Source organism: Hyaena hyaena, unplaced genomic scaffold (genome assembly GCF_003009895.1).
Source record: "Hyaena hyaena isolate Hyena2069 unplaced genomic scaffold, ASM300989v1 scaffold_56, whole genome shotgun sequence".
Taxonomy (NCBI): domain Eukaryota; kingdom Metazoa; phylum Chordata; class Mammalia; order Carnivora; family Hyaenidae; genus Hyaena; species Hyaena hyaena.
The window spans coordinates 2,120,889-2,139,765 of NW_024080688.1; the positions used below are offsets into that span (position 1 = coordinate 2,120,889).

An 18,877-nucleotide genomic window follows, 5' to 3' on the forward strand; every position below is an offset into this window, starting at 1 on the left:
TTTACTTCCAATTACCATTACTCCTACGTGTATCTTTTAAGGGGGTCCCGCCTCAAAGGGGGAAATGGCTTACCAGGTTTCCCAAGCTTGACAAGAAGCAGATTACAATTTTTCACCTTGAAAGGACCCCAGAGGTGAGCTCAGGCTCTCAGCTTCCTTTCCCTGATCAGCAAGTGCCCGTGAGACATGAGTGGCCCCAGTGTTAGGCTCACTCCTCTGTGTCACACCCTCCCCCAAAACTCAAACTCAGTAATTCCTCACTGTTCATTAGTCCTTCAATGTTTAAGAAGATTAAAAAGGAACGATTTACCTACTCTCTCTAGTCGACTTCAGCCAGAGAGCTGGTTTGAGTGACACGGCTCAACACAAGTGAAACGACTAACCTCCCAACATTCTCTTAAATATTATATCCTTAGCACATGGCCTTACCTTGCCCACACCTGCCCCAAAGAGAAAGCTCTACGGTATTCCTCGAGGAATCACGATCTCTCTTCTTGGTAGCAATTTACCCTTACAGTGCAGGGGAACTATAAAGAACAAAGGTTCAAGGTACAGTTCCTATCATTTATTTGCTCTATGACTTTGCATAAAGATTCTCTGCAAGAGATACTGTCACACCTATTAGAAGATGAGACGGAGGAATGTGAAAGAGCTCAAAAAAGCCTACAAAATGAATTTTCTTTCTCTGTCCCACAAGCAAACCATTCACTCATGGCTCTGATCAACTGACATTTTGGGTCACTCATTAGGGCCTGACGACACTACACAGGACACAATATTCCAGGTGCAAATGAAGGGATGCCTCGTGTCATATGGTCTGTATCTTAAAATACTTCAGCATAGTGTGCACATGTATGATGTACACCACACACTCTAGGGATATCTACTTAGTATCTGAGGCACCCTCATCAGGACTGCATAATATAAATTTTATTGTTGCCTTTGAAAGACTAGAAGAAGTCTAACCTCCCAAATCAGAGTGTAACAACTATAGCTCTCTAAATCTACACTGGAGGGCTTCCCTCCTGTGTATAAAGGGGCGGGGAGGGTGGGGCAGGGGAGAGAACTTTTCTGATTAAAGTAACAGTGCTCAGGATATACGGGTTGGTTGGAAATATAACTTTATATACATGTGTGGATTACAAGAGTCTCGCACACCAGGGAGCCTACCACTCTTTGCAGCGGCCACTCTGGGCCGAAGCTTCTGGTCCTGGGTCCGGACAGTTAACAGAAGATTCCAACTAAAAGGTTAGACCTGTCGTTTAAAAAGAATACATCTGTATCGGTCAGTACATCTGTATCGGTCTCTACTGAACAGCTAGCCTACGTGAGATTCATATGAAAAGGGCTTTTCCTGTCTCTAAGAACAGGCTGAACAACCGACTTCTGCCTCTGCTTGCTAACAAACATTCACATGTGTGGCAAAGTGTGGTCTGAGACTTGACTTCATTGTTACAAACCACCCGGCAGAGAGAGAACCTGTAATTATTGGAAGCTACTGATTTCTACCAACAGGATTAGACGCAGTTCAGTCGGCAACAACTGTGGGCCATCAGATTTCCCAAATGGAGCCTGCTGGGAAATAACCTCAAAGCAGGAATATCATGCTGATCGAGCTAATGTACAGACTTGCCATCCTGGACCATCCGAGAGAGAGAGAGAGGCTGTTTCTCTTCAGCGGGAAAACCACAGGAAGCTACAGAGACAGCCTTGGGGTGTGGGTTGTGCTGGGCCTGGACGCCTGCCAGAAATACCATCGTTCTGTCTCCCGGCCCCTGACACGCCGTGATACCCGAGTGTTGTGGTTTCTTTCCTTTCGTTTTTTTTTTTTAAACTTTTTCCCACTGATTTCCCCCAAACCACCTGGACACTGTATTTTACTCAAAATGGTGTCATTTAAACAGTATCTGTATTCACAGGGACAGATAGATGGGAGGCGACTTCCTGAAGTAAATGCAAAACAGAGGCATGTGTTTTTTCAAAAACAGCACTGTTTTGGATTCTTTGCAGCTGCACGTCCCTACCTTCTAAATGTTTTAAAAAGTATTTAAGCTGAAAATTAGCAAAAAAGTCCAGTGAACTATGCTTGGTCATAAACAACTTTTTTAAAACCTTTTAATGTTTATTTACTAATATTTACTTATTTTATTTAATATCTCATTTGTTGAATGTTTATCCTTGAGAGAGAGAGAGAAACAGGAAGGGAGAGGGGGCAAAGAGAGAGGGAGACACAGGATCAGAAGCAGCTCCAGGCTCTGAGCTGTCAGCACAGAACCCAACGCAGGACTTGAACTCGCAAACTTTGAGATCATGACCTGAGCTGAAGTTGGATGCTTAACACCCTGAGCCACCCAGGCGCCCGTCTCATAAACAATTTCTTGAGGAAAAACTGAAATTCTCATCCCTGTGCCGTGCATCTGTGCTGGAAGGCACTCAGAAGTTGCTCTTGGGGCGCCTGCGGGGCTCAGTTGGTTAGGTGTTCGACTTGGGTTCAGGTCATGATCTCACAGTTTGTGGGTTCAAGCCCTGCATCAGGCTCTATGCTGAATGCTTGCATGAGCCTGGAGCCTGCTTCAGATTCTGTGTCTCCCTCTCTCTCTGCCCCTCCCTCACTCATGCTCTGTCTTTCAAAAATAAATAAATGGGAAGAGGAAGAGGAAGAGGAAGAGGAAGAGGAAGAGGAAGAGGAAGAGGAAGAAGAAGAAGAAGAAGAAGAAGAAGAAGAAGAAGAAGAAGAAGAAGAAGTTGTTGTTGCTCTAGTGCCCGCGATGTTCCTGATAGGATACATTATTCAGGGTGTCAGGATTCTCCTTTAAAAGGATACGTCCCCCAAGGATAACCAAACATTTCACCATGGAGCTGAACCAACCATTCAATGGGGCTCCTGGGGGGCTCAGTAGGTTAAGCGTCTGACTTCGGCTCAGATCACGATCGTGATCAGTTCGTGAGTTCAAGACCTACATCGGGCTCTGTGCTGACAGCTCAGAGCCTGGGTCCTGCTTTAGATTCTGTGTGTGTGTGTGTGTGTGTGTGTGTGTGTGTGTGTGTGTCTCCCTCTCTCTCTCTGCCCCTCCCCTGCTCATGGACACTCTCGCGTTCTCTCTCTCTCAAAAATAAACATTAAAAAATTTTAAAAACCCTGAAGTCTGTTTATTCAAAATAGAGAAATAGATAGAGCACATGAGCAGGGGAGGGGCAGAGAGAGAGGGAAGAAAATTCCAAGCAGGCTCCCCACTGTCAGTGTGGGCTCAACACGGGGCTTGATCTCACAAACCGTGAGACCAGACCTGAGCCAAAACCAAGAGCCGGATGCTTAGCCGACTGAGTCACCCAAGCGCCCCTGCTAAAACTTTTAAATGGCATCTTCCCCTCACATTCCCCAAGGACAGGACATTAGGATGCTGTGCGTGTGAGTCTGTCTTGCCACATCACGGTCAGGGGGATGTTTAACACGGTAGGTAAGTGAACGGAGCGCGTTGGAAATCCTGGACTTCCATGTCCTTTCTCTGAGCTTAATGAGCTCTGTCCCCCTGATAGATGGGGTAGGCTTCTTGCTAGCCACTTCACGGGCAGCTTGAAAGGACACTGGGAAGACATCCATAAAATGTGCCCCAGAAAGAGGGCAACGCTGCAGCACTTAACAAGATGACGCCAAGGCAGCCGGCCCTCCCTGATCGTGTCGCTCTGGCTCCAATCTCACTCGGAGGCACGGTCAGTAGAGGCAAGATGCTGGAGGGGCTTCTAAGGAGCAGTGGGGGGCGGGGCAGTAGCCCAGGAAGCAGGAGGCTGGTGCTGCCACAGAACTACCGTCCTGAGTCCCGTACGTCCCTGTCCTCTAAGAACACCCAGAAACTCACAACTCAGAGGGAACACAGCCAAGATGTCTTTCTTAAGGTTCACATCCGCTCATGTGGGATTGTGGGCCTGACACTGGCCACAGACACCTGCACAGAGACTTCAGCAAATACGAAGATTCGCCTCCTCCCCTCATGCACGTTCCTGGGAACACCAAGCCTCAGCTTCATTTTGTTAATAATGAAACCCCTAGATTAGGATGAGGGAAAAGGAGGGAAAAAGACACAGAATGTAATAACCTGAACATTAAGATTTGCTTCCCTCTCGAGGCCACGCCCTTTCCGAAGAATTGCTCATCCTTTTTGGTTCCCTTTCCTTTCCAACCTCTAAGGATAGAAAGGTTTTATGGCTGCCATTCCAAAGTGAGTCCACTTAGGAAAGGAAATGGGAATCGTACCTGATTTGTGCTTGTACGAAGGAGCAATTAAAACACTCACGGTACCAACTCTAGGACACTGGGCACTCAATCTCTCGTTTCATCTTCACAGCCCCTAAAAAGCTATCTTAACGTTTTCCCACCCGAGGAAAGTGAAGTGCACCAAGTTTGGGATATTTGTCACTGGGGACTCAGTTAGTGAGTAGCATCATCTCTAAAGCCATGACCCTGGGATCATCACTTGAGCTGAAATCAATAGCTGGACGCCCGAGCCAGCGCCCCTTGAATGGCACAACCCATGTCCCCAAGTCCCATTATCGCTTAGCCAGCTCTGGGTTCCCTGGAACCCGTGCGCTCGCTTAACCGGACCCACCAACTGTATGAAGCTCTTGTGGTGCTTTTTCTTTCTTTTAATTTTTAGTTTTTCTTGCAAACTGCTTGTTCCCTTGATTCACAGCAACATGCAGCTTCTAATTACTTCTGGCCTTTCTAGAAAATCAAACCACCCTCGAAGGTCAAGAACTCAGCACTGCTAAGGCTGTTCAGGGGAAAATATTGTGAGATCTGAAGCGATTTCCCAAGCAGAACAGGTCAACTGTCCTAAGCCTGCACCGCACAATCCAGACAGGCTAACTGCCCCCCCCCAGGGACACTGTGACAGGGTCCTCTTCTCTGGACTTGCAGGGCTTTTGCCCAGAGGGAGCTAGTCTCATTTTCCAGATATTAAGTGCCTACTGACATATCCTCAATGATAGGAAACAGTAAGTGATTAGGCCAAGAACGGCAGATGTTAGGAAATACAACTCTTACTCCTCTGGTAGAGAGCCAAGTGATGTGGGCATCGTTTTGTTTCCTCTGGTGCACACGTTACTCCGCTATGAAGTCGGTTTGTACTTGTTTATTTTTTAAAGTCTGCTTGCATGATGACTGGAGTCAAGTCTGCCAGGTCAAACTGCACTAACAGAAGATCTAGACATGGGCCCGTCAAGGGCAACGTTGGGCTCATGTCCCACATGTGGAACAGGTGAGAGGTATTAACACAGTAGATAACTTGCCTCAATTCCCACATTTGTTACCATCTTCTGCTTCAGGGTCCTTCGCGAGAGCACCAATATAGAAGGGAAATGTCAAGTACAACTGAGCTGGGAGAAACCCAGATTTCCTCTCCTGCCTTTACAAGGAACATGAAAATATATGCCGTTGCACGGACTTCTATCCCAAGGTGGAGCACAGACGAAGGTCTTCAAAGTATCCGAATGCTCTAGTGAATCCAGAGTCGACTACAGAGACACCAAGGCTGTCTAGTGTCACGAGGACGGCCGAGTTCTGACCACAGGCAGTGGGACTATTCACCATGCCCTTCAGAACAGTCCCCATGGGAGGCGGGCACTTAGCCCGAAACACTGCCGTTCCTCAGGGCCCTGCAGGATACACACTTGGGCAAGCATCTACACGGTTCCTCGGATCTGCAAAACCCTGCGACGTCTGTTCTCCCCCTGAGTTGCTTACATTCGGCATACTTGCAGCCATTTCAGGATCACAGGGGACAGGTTTTCCAATTTTAGTCCGCAGGCTATGAAGCCAAGGTGTCAAACTTTGGTGTGTACTTTAATCAGTCACTAGAAATTCTACAAAAGAGAAACATGAAGCCTTTTTTTCCTTGTCAAGAAAAAAAACTTTGGGGCACCTGGGTGGCTCAGTCAGTTAAGCATTCGACCTTGGCTTAGGTCATGATCTCACAGTTTGTGAGTTCGAGCCCCACATCAGGCTCTGTGCTGACAGCTCAGACCCTGGAGCCTGCTTCAGATTCTGTGTCTCCCTCTCTCTCTCTCTGTCTCTCCCTCACTCACACACTGTCTCTATTTCTCTCTCAATAATAAATAAACATTAAAAAAAAATTTTAAGGAGGTGCATGGGTGGCTCATTGAGTTGGCTCAGTGACCTTTGGCTCAGGTCATGATCTCATGATTCATGGGTTTGAGCCCCACGTCGATAGCCCTCTGAGCTATCAGCACAGAGCCTGGGGCCTGCTTCAGATTCTGTGTCGCCCTCTCTCTCTGCCCCTCCGCTACTCACGCTCTGTTCTGTCTCTTAAAAAGGAATAAACATTAAAAATGAAAGAAAATTTTTATAAAGAAAAAAAACTTAATTTCTTTTTTTATTTTAAAAATGTTTTATTTTTGAGAGAAAGAGCATGAACACGAACTGTGAGATCATGACCTGAGCCAAAGTCAGACGCTTAACCTACTGAACCACCCAGGCTCCCCAAAAACCTTTAATTTCTATGTTGAAAAATTATTTAAAGCTAGGGAAGCCCAGGGGCACCTGTCTGGCTCAGTTGGCCAAGCATGCAACTCTTAATCTCAGGGTCAGAAGTTCAAGCCCCACGTGCAGTATAGGGTTTACTTAGAACCAAAATCAAAACAAAACAAAAAACAAACAAGAATACTAGGGAGGGCCAGACACTCCAGAATGTATCATCACGTAAAACATTACATAAGTTACAGCGACAGTAGTTTTAAGGAATAGGATGTTCTCAAATAGTTCTTTCCACATCTTCTATGGCAAAAAAAGGCTATGGTGAGAAGTACTTTTAGAAATATCTGCACAGGGTATTGAAAGACTTTTTAGAAAAATTAAAATGGAGGCTCTTAAAAAGTCCTGCAGGAGAGCAAGCAAAACCCTCCAGGGCATCAGTGCCAAAATGTGGCCTTGGATAAAATATCAGGTCATCTTTGGTGAATCCTCAAGGCTCCTTGTTTTAATATGCTCTAGAATTGATCTTTCAACCTAATAACAAATCATCGACGGCGTCAACTAAGGCAAAGGAGATAGTAAAAGCTGAAAAAGATCAGCTGAATGTATATTCAGAACACTGAAACGTAACGGTCCGTGACAGCTACCATTTATGGCCTAACGAGAAATCACACCCCAGCGCTAACAGGCAAAGGGCATTCTGCTACCAAGTCTCAGCTAGCTGCCAGACTGTGAGTTCCTAGACGGCAGACGCTGTCGTCTTCCTTCCTTCTCCGGTTTTGCTGTTCACTTATTCACCTACTAACTCATTACTTTTCCCTGCCATTCAAAACGTCTGATCGTTTCTGACCATTTACTAAAAACTAGTTACCTCTTCCAAGAAAGGAATATTTCTTGAGTAAAAATGCTTATATAATTCAAGTATAGCAAGTTATACCGAATCACGTAATGCAAGTTTACTATCTTGTCCAGAAGGGCATCATCAGAAACTTCAGAAGCTTTTATTCACCTTTGTATCATTCAAAGATGTATCATGAATTCGGAGCTCTAATGTTTGTTCGAGTGAACTGTCATGACAACAGTCATTAAAACAAACTCATGTATATATGTATCTGGGTGTTTTCAGTATTCAATGTAAATAGTTATATGCCGTATACAACTTGTGTCTGTACAAGCACGTACATCCATAAAAAGCTCCCCAATTCAAGTTGATGGCTCCCTTATTCCAAAAACCCAGCAATTACTACCATCATCTTCCCTCCCTCCCTTACTTCCATAGCTATTGATGGAGACAGAAGGGAAGAAGATTCTTTATGAATATGGTATATAAATATTTAATATTTATATAAACAAACCTAGGAAATATGAATATAAAATACAAATACCTTTGTATACAAATAAAAAGGAAGGAAGACACATGAGCAGATGATAGTTGGGGCTCTCTGTCTATCAGGAGTCAAATCAACACACCACCAGAGCTGCGAGAACGAACTCTCAGAGCTCTGGGCAGGGTCAGTACCTTCCCTGTCCTCAACATGGTTGGGCCTCAAGAAACGGTGATCAAGAGACACCACAATCTCAGAGTCATGAAACAAAATCCAGTGGTAAATAAGCCCCTGCATCTCTCTTCACTGCAGCTGAGGAAAAGGAGTCCCCAGAGAGAGATGGCAACTTTCCAAAGCCACACAAGAGGTCATGGTGGGGTGGGCTGCAACACTCCTTTGCCAGCGTCTCACCCAGGACAGTTGGGAACAGTCCCAAGGAAACACTCCCAGAACAAGGGTGCTTTCCTAGGATCCACACGCATGTTTCGGGGACTTCATGAAGCCACTGAAATCGTCTGCAAAACTGCGTGTGGTTTTGTTTTTTGTTTTCAGGGAAGCAGGGTCTACTGCTCTGGTCAGTCTGCACAAGGTCCAGGACTCAAACATTTTAAGAACCACTCTGTCAAGGGATGGGCTTGGGGTGGGGGAGGGGACGAGAGGCTAAAAGTGAGCGAGATAAATTCCAAACTGCAAGGAACCCAGATTTTCAACCATGTAAAGAGTATGCTTGGGCTGGGCAGCCAATGGAGCTATGGAAGAAGAACACAGTATGAAACTTTTTGGTCTGGCTGATAAGAGGACTCTGTAAGAAATCAATGAGTTTGAGCAAACAAGGCAGGTCTCCGTGGCCACGGGTGACAGGGAGAGGAGCAAGCCGTACAAGCCTGAACTGCCAGTCAGGTGCTCTCAGAGGACCACGGGTCAGAGGTAGCAAACGAGGTGTAGTTCTCTAGAACCAAGGAGAAGATTTTGGCAGTACTTGTCATGAGTCACGATGGAAGGTTTCTCAGCTTCTCAAAGCCAGGGCAGCCTTGACCTTCAGTCAAGGCCTCTCATCGTACCTGCTTGTACAGTGAGCCCAGAGGGGGTTCCACACACCCCGGGCAACCTATTTCAATCAGAGGGGTCTCTGTTTTCTTATTTCTGATGTCAACACCAGTCCCAGGAGTGGGTAAAGGCCTTGGTACTTGGTCACAGGGAACTGAATACACGTCAGCCATTGCAATTTCCCCGGGAAACAGAAAATATTTTCCCCACTCTATGGATGAGGAAATTGAAGCAAAGGGACAAATGTCCAAGGTTTTTCAAGGAGGTGAAGAGCCAAGAGCTCTGAGGTTAGAGCTTGCAGTTACGTACTCCATACTGGTTCTGGCCGGATATTCTTCTCCTTTAGGGAACCAAGCGGCTCTGGAGACTAGGGAAACACCAGTTGCTAAGCACGAGATGTGGGATACGGTTTACAGGACATGCATGGCCTTGCATATGGAATCCATCACACATTACCACAGAAGACTTGAGGCCTCACTGGGTAAATGAGATAGGGAAAGGGAACCTGGGGGTTACTCATCATTTTCCAAATCAGAGATTTATGTCCCTTTTGGAAAGGAGAAGGAAAACCTGGCTGCAGCCCAGTTTTGAGTAATATTTGCCACTGAGAAGCTGGATGCAAAAATTCCTGGCACAAACTTTGGAGAGCTCTTCCGATGAGACTCTGGCCAGTCCTTATAAATGACTGAGATTTAAAACCCTATCAAATCAGATGAGTGGGGAGTATCCTTGATGAAGCACCATAAATCCCTCTCTCAAAAGCTAATTTCAAACATTTAATAGGCATGTTCGGAGAGAAAAATTATCTACACATACCTCTATACATAGAAATTGTTTTCTTAAGTCAAGAAAGAAGAAATCAATGGCTAACTGTGGTCTGGGTGGCTGGAATATAGTTCACTATCCTCTTTAACCTTAAATACATTTTCCGATTTTTCTGTGATTAAAATAGATTGCTGTGGAATAAAGAATACAATTAAGAAAGGAAAATGTAAGAGCTACTGACTTTGAGTGTCCGTGGAGAGCCAGAGCTTTTCTCATCCAGCTGACTCCTTCAACAAAAGCAGAAAAGGAGGCAGACAGAGCAGGGAGCACCTGGCTTAGGGTCACTTGGGCAGCCAGCAAGGGACTCCAAGCCAGGACCCCGGAGATCCCCTGAACGACTTCCTGGCCTCCACACCACCCTGTAGCAGCTGCTGGACTCCCTAGGCTAGGAAACTGCCTAGGCTTGGTGCTAGGTGAGAAACAATTTTTTTTTTTAATTTTAATTTTAATTTTTTTATCTGAAGGTGTTTTATTTTAAAATATTTGGACTTCCAGTTCCTTAATTTTTTTTTTTTTTACAAATAGTTTATTGTCAAATTAGTTTCCACATAACACTCAGTGCTCATCCCCACAAGTGTCCTCCTCCATGCCCACCCCCCCTCCCCCCCACATCCATCAGTCCTCAGTTTTTGTCAGCATTCAAGAGTCTCTCATGGTCTGCCTCTCTCCCTTTCCCCCACCATTTCCACCCTTCTTCTCCACCTTGATCCTCAGTAAAGTTCCTCCTAATCCTCCGATACGTGCAAACATATGATATTTGTCCTTCTCTGCCTGACTTATTTCGCTCAGCATAACACCCTCAAGGTCCATCCATGTTGCTACACATGGCCAGATTTCATTGTTTAGGTAAGAAACAATTTTAAATGGAATTGTCAAATTCAAAATGGCAGTCTCAATCGTTAGACCAAGTACACCAGAGTCCAACTCAAGAAGAGCTGCAATTGAAATAGTGCCCACACATGGAATGGTTTGTAGGGAACTGGGGGTCCGGTGCTCTGTCCCAGCGCCTATACTCAACCGCTTCATACATGTGCCATGTTTTCTTTGTGGCCTCTATTCATGCAGCCCCCTCTGCCTACACTGCCTTCCTCTTGTTCTGTCTCTCACGTGTTTCTAGAAATTCGTATTCATCCTTCAACATCAACTCAGAAGTCCCTTTCTGCAAGGCTGTCTCTGTTCTCTCATGTTCAAAAACTGCGTGGGTACTGTGACAGCACCACAAGGTGATGTACCCTGACTGCAAAGCCTGTCCCGATATAAAGGACAGGGCTGTTGCTTTACAGGTCTGTCTCATCCTCTAGATGGCACTCCTTGAAGGCAGTGGCTATTTTTACCCTCTTTGGGTCTCTGGCACTTGCAGGGGCTCAAATGGCAGTTCAATAATGAATACCAGCTAACAGCCATACAGCAGAACGTGAACCTCTCCTTGCGTATCTATGACTTGTCTTTCTGACCCTCTGAAGAGTGTAGAATCTCAGGCAGCAGATTGCTTCAGGACAGAGACTTTTCTTATACAAAGTTTAAATCGCTAAGCTGAATACTGTTATTTCATGTTTTTTATGTAACAAGGCAATAGGATAGAAAAAAGTTAGGATTACATAATATTAAAAAAATGGAATGGTTGGCTAGGAGAAAGGCAAAAAACAAACAAACAGAAAGCATGTAATTTGCTCTATGAGGATCCCAGCCAACACATATTCTTCCTACACCCGTATCGCTCAAGACACATGAACACAGAAGCACACAAAAGGTTAACAGCAATCACTCTGGGAAGTTTAATCATAACTCATCAGCAGAAGAGCCCGTGGCAGAGTAAACACCGAAGTGTATTATTAGGCTTGCTAATTGCTAATTAAAATCCCAAGATCAAGTTTCTGGGCACATCTTGCTACATCTGTGCAGTGGGCAGCTCCCAGATGGTATGAAAACCAAGAATGGGGCCTGCTTCTTCCTAAAAGGCTATTCCTGCAGTGTCACAAAGGTATCCACATGCAGTTGCCTACTCTGGACTACAGGCCTGTGAGAAGCTTCTAGTCAATTTCTGGGTCCCAGAAACAAGGCTACGGTTGCATAAAACACCAGAAGGTGCGTAGCTTTCTCCTTGTAGGGAAAGAAAATGGTCATAATATTCAACATACTGTCCTCCTTCCTGGAAACGGACTGGGAAATGGGACAAGGGGACTTTCTGAGGTGAAGCTAACGTTCTTTATCTTGATTGAAATATGGGTTACATGCATGAGTACATTTGTCAAAACTTAAAGAAGCGTTCCCTCTTAAGATTCATGCATTCCTTGGTATATAAATTCTACCTAGGAAATAAGAACCATGGGCAAAACTTGAACTCTATTAGTAGGTTTATTTTCGGCAGTAGTATCGACCAGCAGTTTTGAAACTCCTTTCTATGGGAGCGTCTGGGTGGCTAAGTCAGTCTAACTCTTGATTTCAGCTCAGGTCATGATCTCGCAGTTTGTGGGATCAAGCCCCACTTGGGGCTCTGTGCTGACAGCGAAAAGCCCATTTGGGGTTCGTTCTCTCTCTCTCCCCCTCTCTGCCCTTCCCTGCTCTCAAAATAAATAAACTAAAAACATTTAAGGAAAAAAAAAAAAACTACTATGTATTCCAGACTTGAGCAAGTGAGTGAATACATCCAGGATACGGACAGCCAGGTTTCTCACCACTGGGGACGGTAGTTACAAACATGGGAAGGGGAAAATCAGCATCACCAAAGGGGATAAAATACATCATGTGCCCCTGACACAAAGATAGATCATCACATCTTTGGTCCTTCTGCCAAAAATTCATAGCCTGACTCGAATCATAAGGAAATATTAGACAAAACCAAAGTGAGGGAAATGCTACAAAATAACTAGCAAAATATCAAATTATTGAGGTTAAGAAAAAACAAAGAAAGGCTAAGGAATTTTTCCAGACTGATATGACAACTAAATTCCTGCTTGATCCTGAATTGATCTGGGAGGAAAAAACAAACAAACAAACAATAAAGAACGTTACTTGTACTAATAACGACATTCGAAATACAGACTGGATTAGATTAGTACTATGGCAACATTAAACTGCCCGAATTTGAAAAGTATATTGTGTTTGGGTAAAGGGGTATCCTTTGTCTTAGGAAATATACATTGAAGTACAGTATTTAGTTGGAAAGGACCACAATGTCTCCAAATGACTCTCAAAGTTTCAAGAAAAAGAGAAAAGGGGGAAGGAAGAAGAGGGGAGGGAGGGAGGGTAGTGGGCACATATACAAATGGGGCAAAATATGAACAACTGGTCAATCTGGATAAACTACAAGGAGGTTCCCTGTACCATTCTTGCAACTATCCTGTAAATATGAAATTGTATCAAAATAGAAAGTTTCCTCCCAAATACCCTAAGCTTCCCTCCAAAATATGTGGGTGAAAGGTTCATAATAACTAATTCAATGTTATTATGTTATTAATTCAACTAATTCAATTCTGAGAAATTCTTCTAAGAGTATTGGTTTTAAAATCCTATTTTTTTCCTCTGGTAGCAATCTACAAGACTTGAGTTGGCTCTAAATTCCTTTTTAGAACTAAAAACAACGTGTATAGCCTCAAATAAGATTTTTTAGGATTCCAGTGGCAGATATCATCATTTTAGAAAGTCTTGGAAGATGATAAACAGAAAATGGAACAAAAGTGCCTTTTCACCACCTTCTCTCTCCTGATTCTTCAGTAATTTTTCCTCTAAGTTTGAACAGTGCCAAGTTAAAACCAAACAAGATAAGAAATAATTTATGTGTAGATGATTCAGCTTTCCCACTCATAGAGGAAAAGTGTATTTCCCCCCACCTCAGGCCTTATAAAAGGTCTATACGTGTATATAAATACAGTAATGAACAGAGCATTATGACTCAGAACTGAGAGCTTATTCTCTCTCTCCTATCTTTCTGTCTGTATTTGTGTTAAATTAAGACACAAGTATGGCCTTGGTCCTGGGGGGAGGAAAATAAATAAATAAAAAGCAAAATTACCAAAAACTACCACCGGAAAAAATTACTTCATGGATATCAAAGGAGAATTTTTAAAAAGTCATTTTTAGTCCCAAAGACTCTTTCTGAAACAATAACTATGATATGACTCAGTATGAAAATATTATGCTAAGTATGCATTAAGAAAAATTCACAGGCACAGAGATGAAACTGTAATTGGATTTGTCATTTCAAAGTATTAATGTTGGGTTTGCAGATAATAGAGAATGACATTCTCCTAAGCGAATAAAGAAGTTAGCCAAGTAAGTAAATGCTGTGTTTCTACTGTAAGGAAATACGTGCACAAGTGAAGCAACCTTTTCAGCACAAAAGAAATTTAATACCCAGACCACATGAAAAGTGATCGCTATGGGAATAGCCCAGCTGTTAAAATCCAAGGCGGTTTGTATTAAATCGTCTTACATGTTTATGTAAAGCAGGACTCTCAGAATGACCACCAAGAAGAATTAACTTTGCTGACAAAAAAAGCGATACCTATATTTAATGGAATGCGTACAATAAGTGTGAAAGAAAACGCAAAGTGATTCTTTCACAAAGAAAGGAAGTCCCTCAGTTAGCCCCTCTGCTTGTGATCCTTTCATCAACAGTATCTCCAGGACTAACTCAATTAAGAAAGAGAACAACAATGAATGGGGGGGGGAGGGGTGTTGCAGTTCATTTACAGAACCCAATTATCTTTGTTTCATTGACTGGCCTGATCTGCATAAAGCCACAGAAAAACTTCAGACACTTGTGCCAAATGATTTCAGTATGACAATCCTGCCAAGTTATTTTGGGACTAATTAGCGTAGCCATTCAAAGAAAACAAAATGTGCTCACTATAAAGCACAGAATCCCAAATCTTGCATTTCTGAAGACAGAACTACAGATAGATATCCTTGAGGCCTTGACTTGAACAGATGTAAGATATCTCAAAGAGATGACAAAAAGAATTAACTTGTACGTAACTAGAGACAAAGTGGTACGCTTTAAATCTCAACATGGACACTTGGGTTGTCTAGTAATACAACAGCTTAGTTACTTTAAAAAAATATATATATATTTTTAAGTTTATTCATTCTTGAGAGAGAGACAGAGTGTGAGCGGGAGAGGGGTGGAGAGAGAGGGAGACACAGAATCCACAGCGAGCTCCAGGCTCTGAGCTGTCTGCACAGAGCCCCGACACGGAGCTCGAACTCACAAGCCAAAACATCATGACCTGAGCCAAAGTCGGACACTTCACTGACTGAGCCATCCAGGCGCCCCACTTTACTTTTTTGAAGAAAAAAAAAAAAAAACAAAAACCTACTCTAAATGTTTGAGGACTGAAAATTAACCAAATTTACTAATATTCTCAAATCTGAGTTACACTTTTAGAGAACCTGGTTAGGATTGGGCTTCTCACAGGATATGAACCAAGTAAAGTTTAAAAAAAAAAAAAAAAGCTTATTAACTCAGAGTGGAGAGAATTTCCCTAGACTTCAATCCCTTCCATACAGCCAGATGTAGGCTACATGGCAAAGAAGTCTTGAAATAGTCCTGAGAAGCCAGAGTTTGGGATTAATGGTCCCAACTCTATTTTGCATAACACTTGCACACGAAAATCTCGCCAAGAAGCTTGGGTTTTAAAGACCCAGGTTAAATCACTGAGCAGCCAAAGGCCTCAAGAGGCATCCAAAAGAAAATGAGCTATAATACACAGTGTCCAGGCACAGCTAACCCAGACTATCTCTAGGCCTATTAAACACTGAGAGGCCATCACTGTGGTTTTGAGATACATCAGCCGTTTCCCATTACAATGGAGGACATACCAGCTCTATTTTTAGAGCCTCTGGAAAGATCAAAGCTGAAGGGGCCCTTTTATGGTCTCCCTATCCAGGCCCCTAATCTCTGTTTATTTTTTGTCATTATGTAGGTCTCTAAAAGACACCTCACCAGCACTGCCTGGTATCCCCCCTCCTCGGAGTAACACTTAGAAATTGCTCTCTGACGGTCCACGGGAGGGAGGAACCTGGGGGGAGGGGGGGAGAGGGGAACAAAACCTAGCAAAGTTCATATTCAAACCGGAAATGAACATGAAACAAGTATTGATACAGAACTATAAAATCTAATTCAGTCTCTCTTTGCACACTATAAATCAAACTTCACAGGCTGGTTTCTCTGTGAGAATGAATGGGATAAGCAGCACCAAGAAAATCCCTTCCGGTTTTTAGACCCCACCCCTCCCGGCCAAAAAAGCGCTCAGTTGGTTTCAGAGCCTCTGGCTGGCACAGGTGACGGGCCCAGTTTTAAAAACAAGTCCCTCAAATGCAGAATGACTTACCTTGGAAGAACAAGCTGTACATTTGTCAAACGCCAGGCTGACGGGAAGGACATTATCAAACCGTGACAGAAATCCCCGGATCTGAAAACAAAACAAAACAGTTCACATCAAGGTCAGAATGCCCACACGTGTGAAATGTATTTGTAGTTTCTGACTACAGGTGGGAGACAACACAGTGGCCCTGACATAGATTACTGGCAAAAATAAAGTTTGGCCTGGACGTTTTCCCCTATCAATTTGAGGAAGAACTGTATCATGTCCTTTATTCCTTTAGGAATTGGGGCCTACAAACTTTTTCATGTACATGAGACCTGAAAACACCAAAATACAAAAAGGAAGCAGTCAACTGTGAAGTGCTATTATAATAAAGGTCTTAAAAAATAAAACAGATCAACTAGTTTAATGAGGGCCCAACTCTCACATGCAAGTTAGTGTAAATATGGGTAAGTGTGGGTGTCTAGGATAGGGTATTGGGTGGGGCGTCACAGGTGAGCAGGCCGAGGCAGAGAAGGTGTTAAATATATATCCAGTTATTTGCTTGGCTTGGAACAAATCGGGAGGAAAACACGAAAAAAGAATCACCAAATTTATGGGGAAACAGTGCCACCTTGAGCATAAACTTCTAGACTACAACGGACTGCTGTTCACTGTAACCAGGTTTCACAAGCTGTGATTTAAGTCATTTATTGAGAATATTAAACCTCTCTAGAACTCTGCTTACGCCAAAGGGAGCGTTTTAAACTGTTGTGCGTATCATTAACATATCATCACAAAAAACATGAGCGGTAAACTCGGTGAAGTGTCCACAGGTAAGCCAGAGAACAGGAATCCTCTCATGAGTTAATTTATTTCATCTTCCCAACTGCCCTCATTTTATGTTGATGAAACTCAGGCTCAGAGAGGTGAAGCAACTTGGCTCAGGGCAACAGAAAGTAACAGAGCTAAGATCAGAAGTAGGAATCTTGCCCCCCATCATGGTCCCGGGCCTCCCCCCTGCCCCCCCCCACTTCACCCCTCCCTCTCTTTCTCTCAGGGATCACAGATTTGTCTTCAATATTAGCTCTCAACAAAAATTAACAGTCTCACCTGCAAAGAACAAAAGGACCAAGCCGCTCACCTTTGACCCCTCTAGCCTCCCTCCCTACCGACACTCACTCCTAAGGAAAAACAAAACAAAACCTGACAAACTCTTTAAAGAAATAGGCTTCCTGCCGCACCGTGGTAACCCCATCTTCATGCCCACACTGCACCTAACCCTCTAACTGCATGTTCACGCTGGAAAATCGAAACGGCCATGGAAATCTTTCCAATACCCTTAATGATGCGATCCGAGATCAAAAGAGCATTTGGTAGAAATGATAAAATAGATAGCTTAGATTAATTAGATAGCTTCATTGTGAACCTGTGAAAATGTGACAATCTTTTAGTTCCTTCAATCTCCGGAATGTGGTGACCATTTCGTCATACAGAACTGGAGCCACAATCAGGGTCTTAAGTTTGCTATTCAGGACACCAAAATGGGAGATATCAAACTTCTAGAAAAGACTTTTAAAGCAGGTCATAAATGTGAATGCTGAGATCCTCAAGAGGGCAGGAAGTTACAGGCTTAAAATAATTCTTATAGTGAGCCTTCCCACACCTCCATTACTTTTGTATTAAATCCACTTTAAAAAAAAGTGACTGTATTGTGCATACTTTCCATTGAAGTGTTCATTGATACAGCCTATGATGCTGTCTCCATATGGGCTTCAAGATTTTATTCTTTTTTCTCCTACAACTAATATCAAGTTTTATGTCGTACAAAGGAATACTGGCAATTTTCTCTGCTAAACTGTCTCCTCATTGAAGAGAGACAGAAGACCAAACAGGAAGGCAGGCAGGAAAGAGAAAATAAAAACAAAACACACCGGTGGTGAGTAACAGAAGAAAAAGGAAGCACAATGAATGGACTGGCCAAGCACAGGCCCACACACTATTGTTTATTACCCCCAGACAGCTCTTTACTAGGAAACTGTGATTCATTTTCCCAGGAAGTGAAGTAAAAATAACATCTGTGTATGAGGCCTTTCAAATTCACCACCTTCGTATCAGAAGGCCCAGGGCTCAATCAATGAGTTTCAGGTAATTTTAAAAAGGAAAACCTTCTCAAACCAATTGCATCAGATCCCTAATGGGCATCTCCACAGGTGAGCTCTCTCCCTTCCATTTAATCCAACATTCGGCCATTGATTAATTTTTCTTTTTCTTTTTAAATGTTTATTTTTGAGAGAGAGATAGACACAGTATAAGCAGGGGAGGGTCAGAGAGAGAGGGAGACACAGAATCCGAAGACAGGCTCCAGGCTCTGAGCTGGCTGTCAGCACAGAGCCCGATGCGGGGCTCAAACCCACGAACCATGAGATCATAACCTGAGCCGAAGTCGGATGCTTAACCGACTGAGCCACTCAGGCGCCCCGGCCATTGATTAATTTTTCTAACACACAGCTCCAAGGTGTGTCACTTCTGAACCCACTTCTTCAAGCTGAAGTGAACACAGCAGAAGATTCCTTGGGTTGGCATTCAAGATTGCACCCACCCCCCATCCCCCCAACACTCATCTGGGACCATCCTGACTTTGCAGTCTTGTCTTCAATTGAATCTTCTCACAGGCCCCATAGAACTACTAAGCTGAACTACAACTTCCTTCCAAAGACATTCCTGGGTTCCTGACCTTGTCTTATGCCGAATTCTGTGACTCAGTACTCTTCTTTTTGGCAACAGCTATGTAGCCAAATCTTCATTTTCCTTAAAAGCCACTCACGGCAAACTCCTTTGTAAATCTTCTATCTACCTACAACAGAGCCTAGAGATCATGTCTCCAT

At 43.6% G+C, this 18,877-nt stretch overlaps 1 protein-coding gene across 5 annotated transcripts in view; it reads right to left on the reverse strand.

The window, feature by feature from the left end:
- The window catches only part of ATG7 (autophagy related 7), a 241,284-nt gene that overhangs the window by 140,349 nt on the left and 82,058 nt on the right, over positions 1-18,877 (reverse strand). For all 5 annotated transcript variants that reach the window (XM_039231270.1, XM_039231273.1, XM_039231272.1 and 2 more), the window contains one exon: positions 16,017-16,097. In XM_039231270.1, the coding sequence (XP_039087201.1) occupies positions 16,017-16,097 (81 nt within the window). The remainder of the gene's footprint in view (positions 1-16,016; positions 16,098-18,877) is intronic.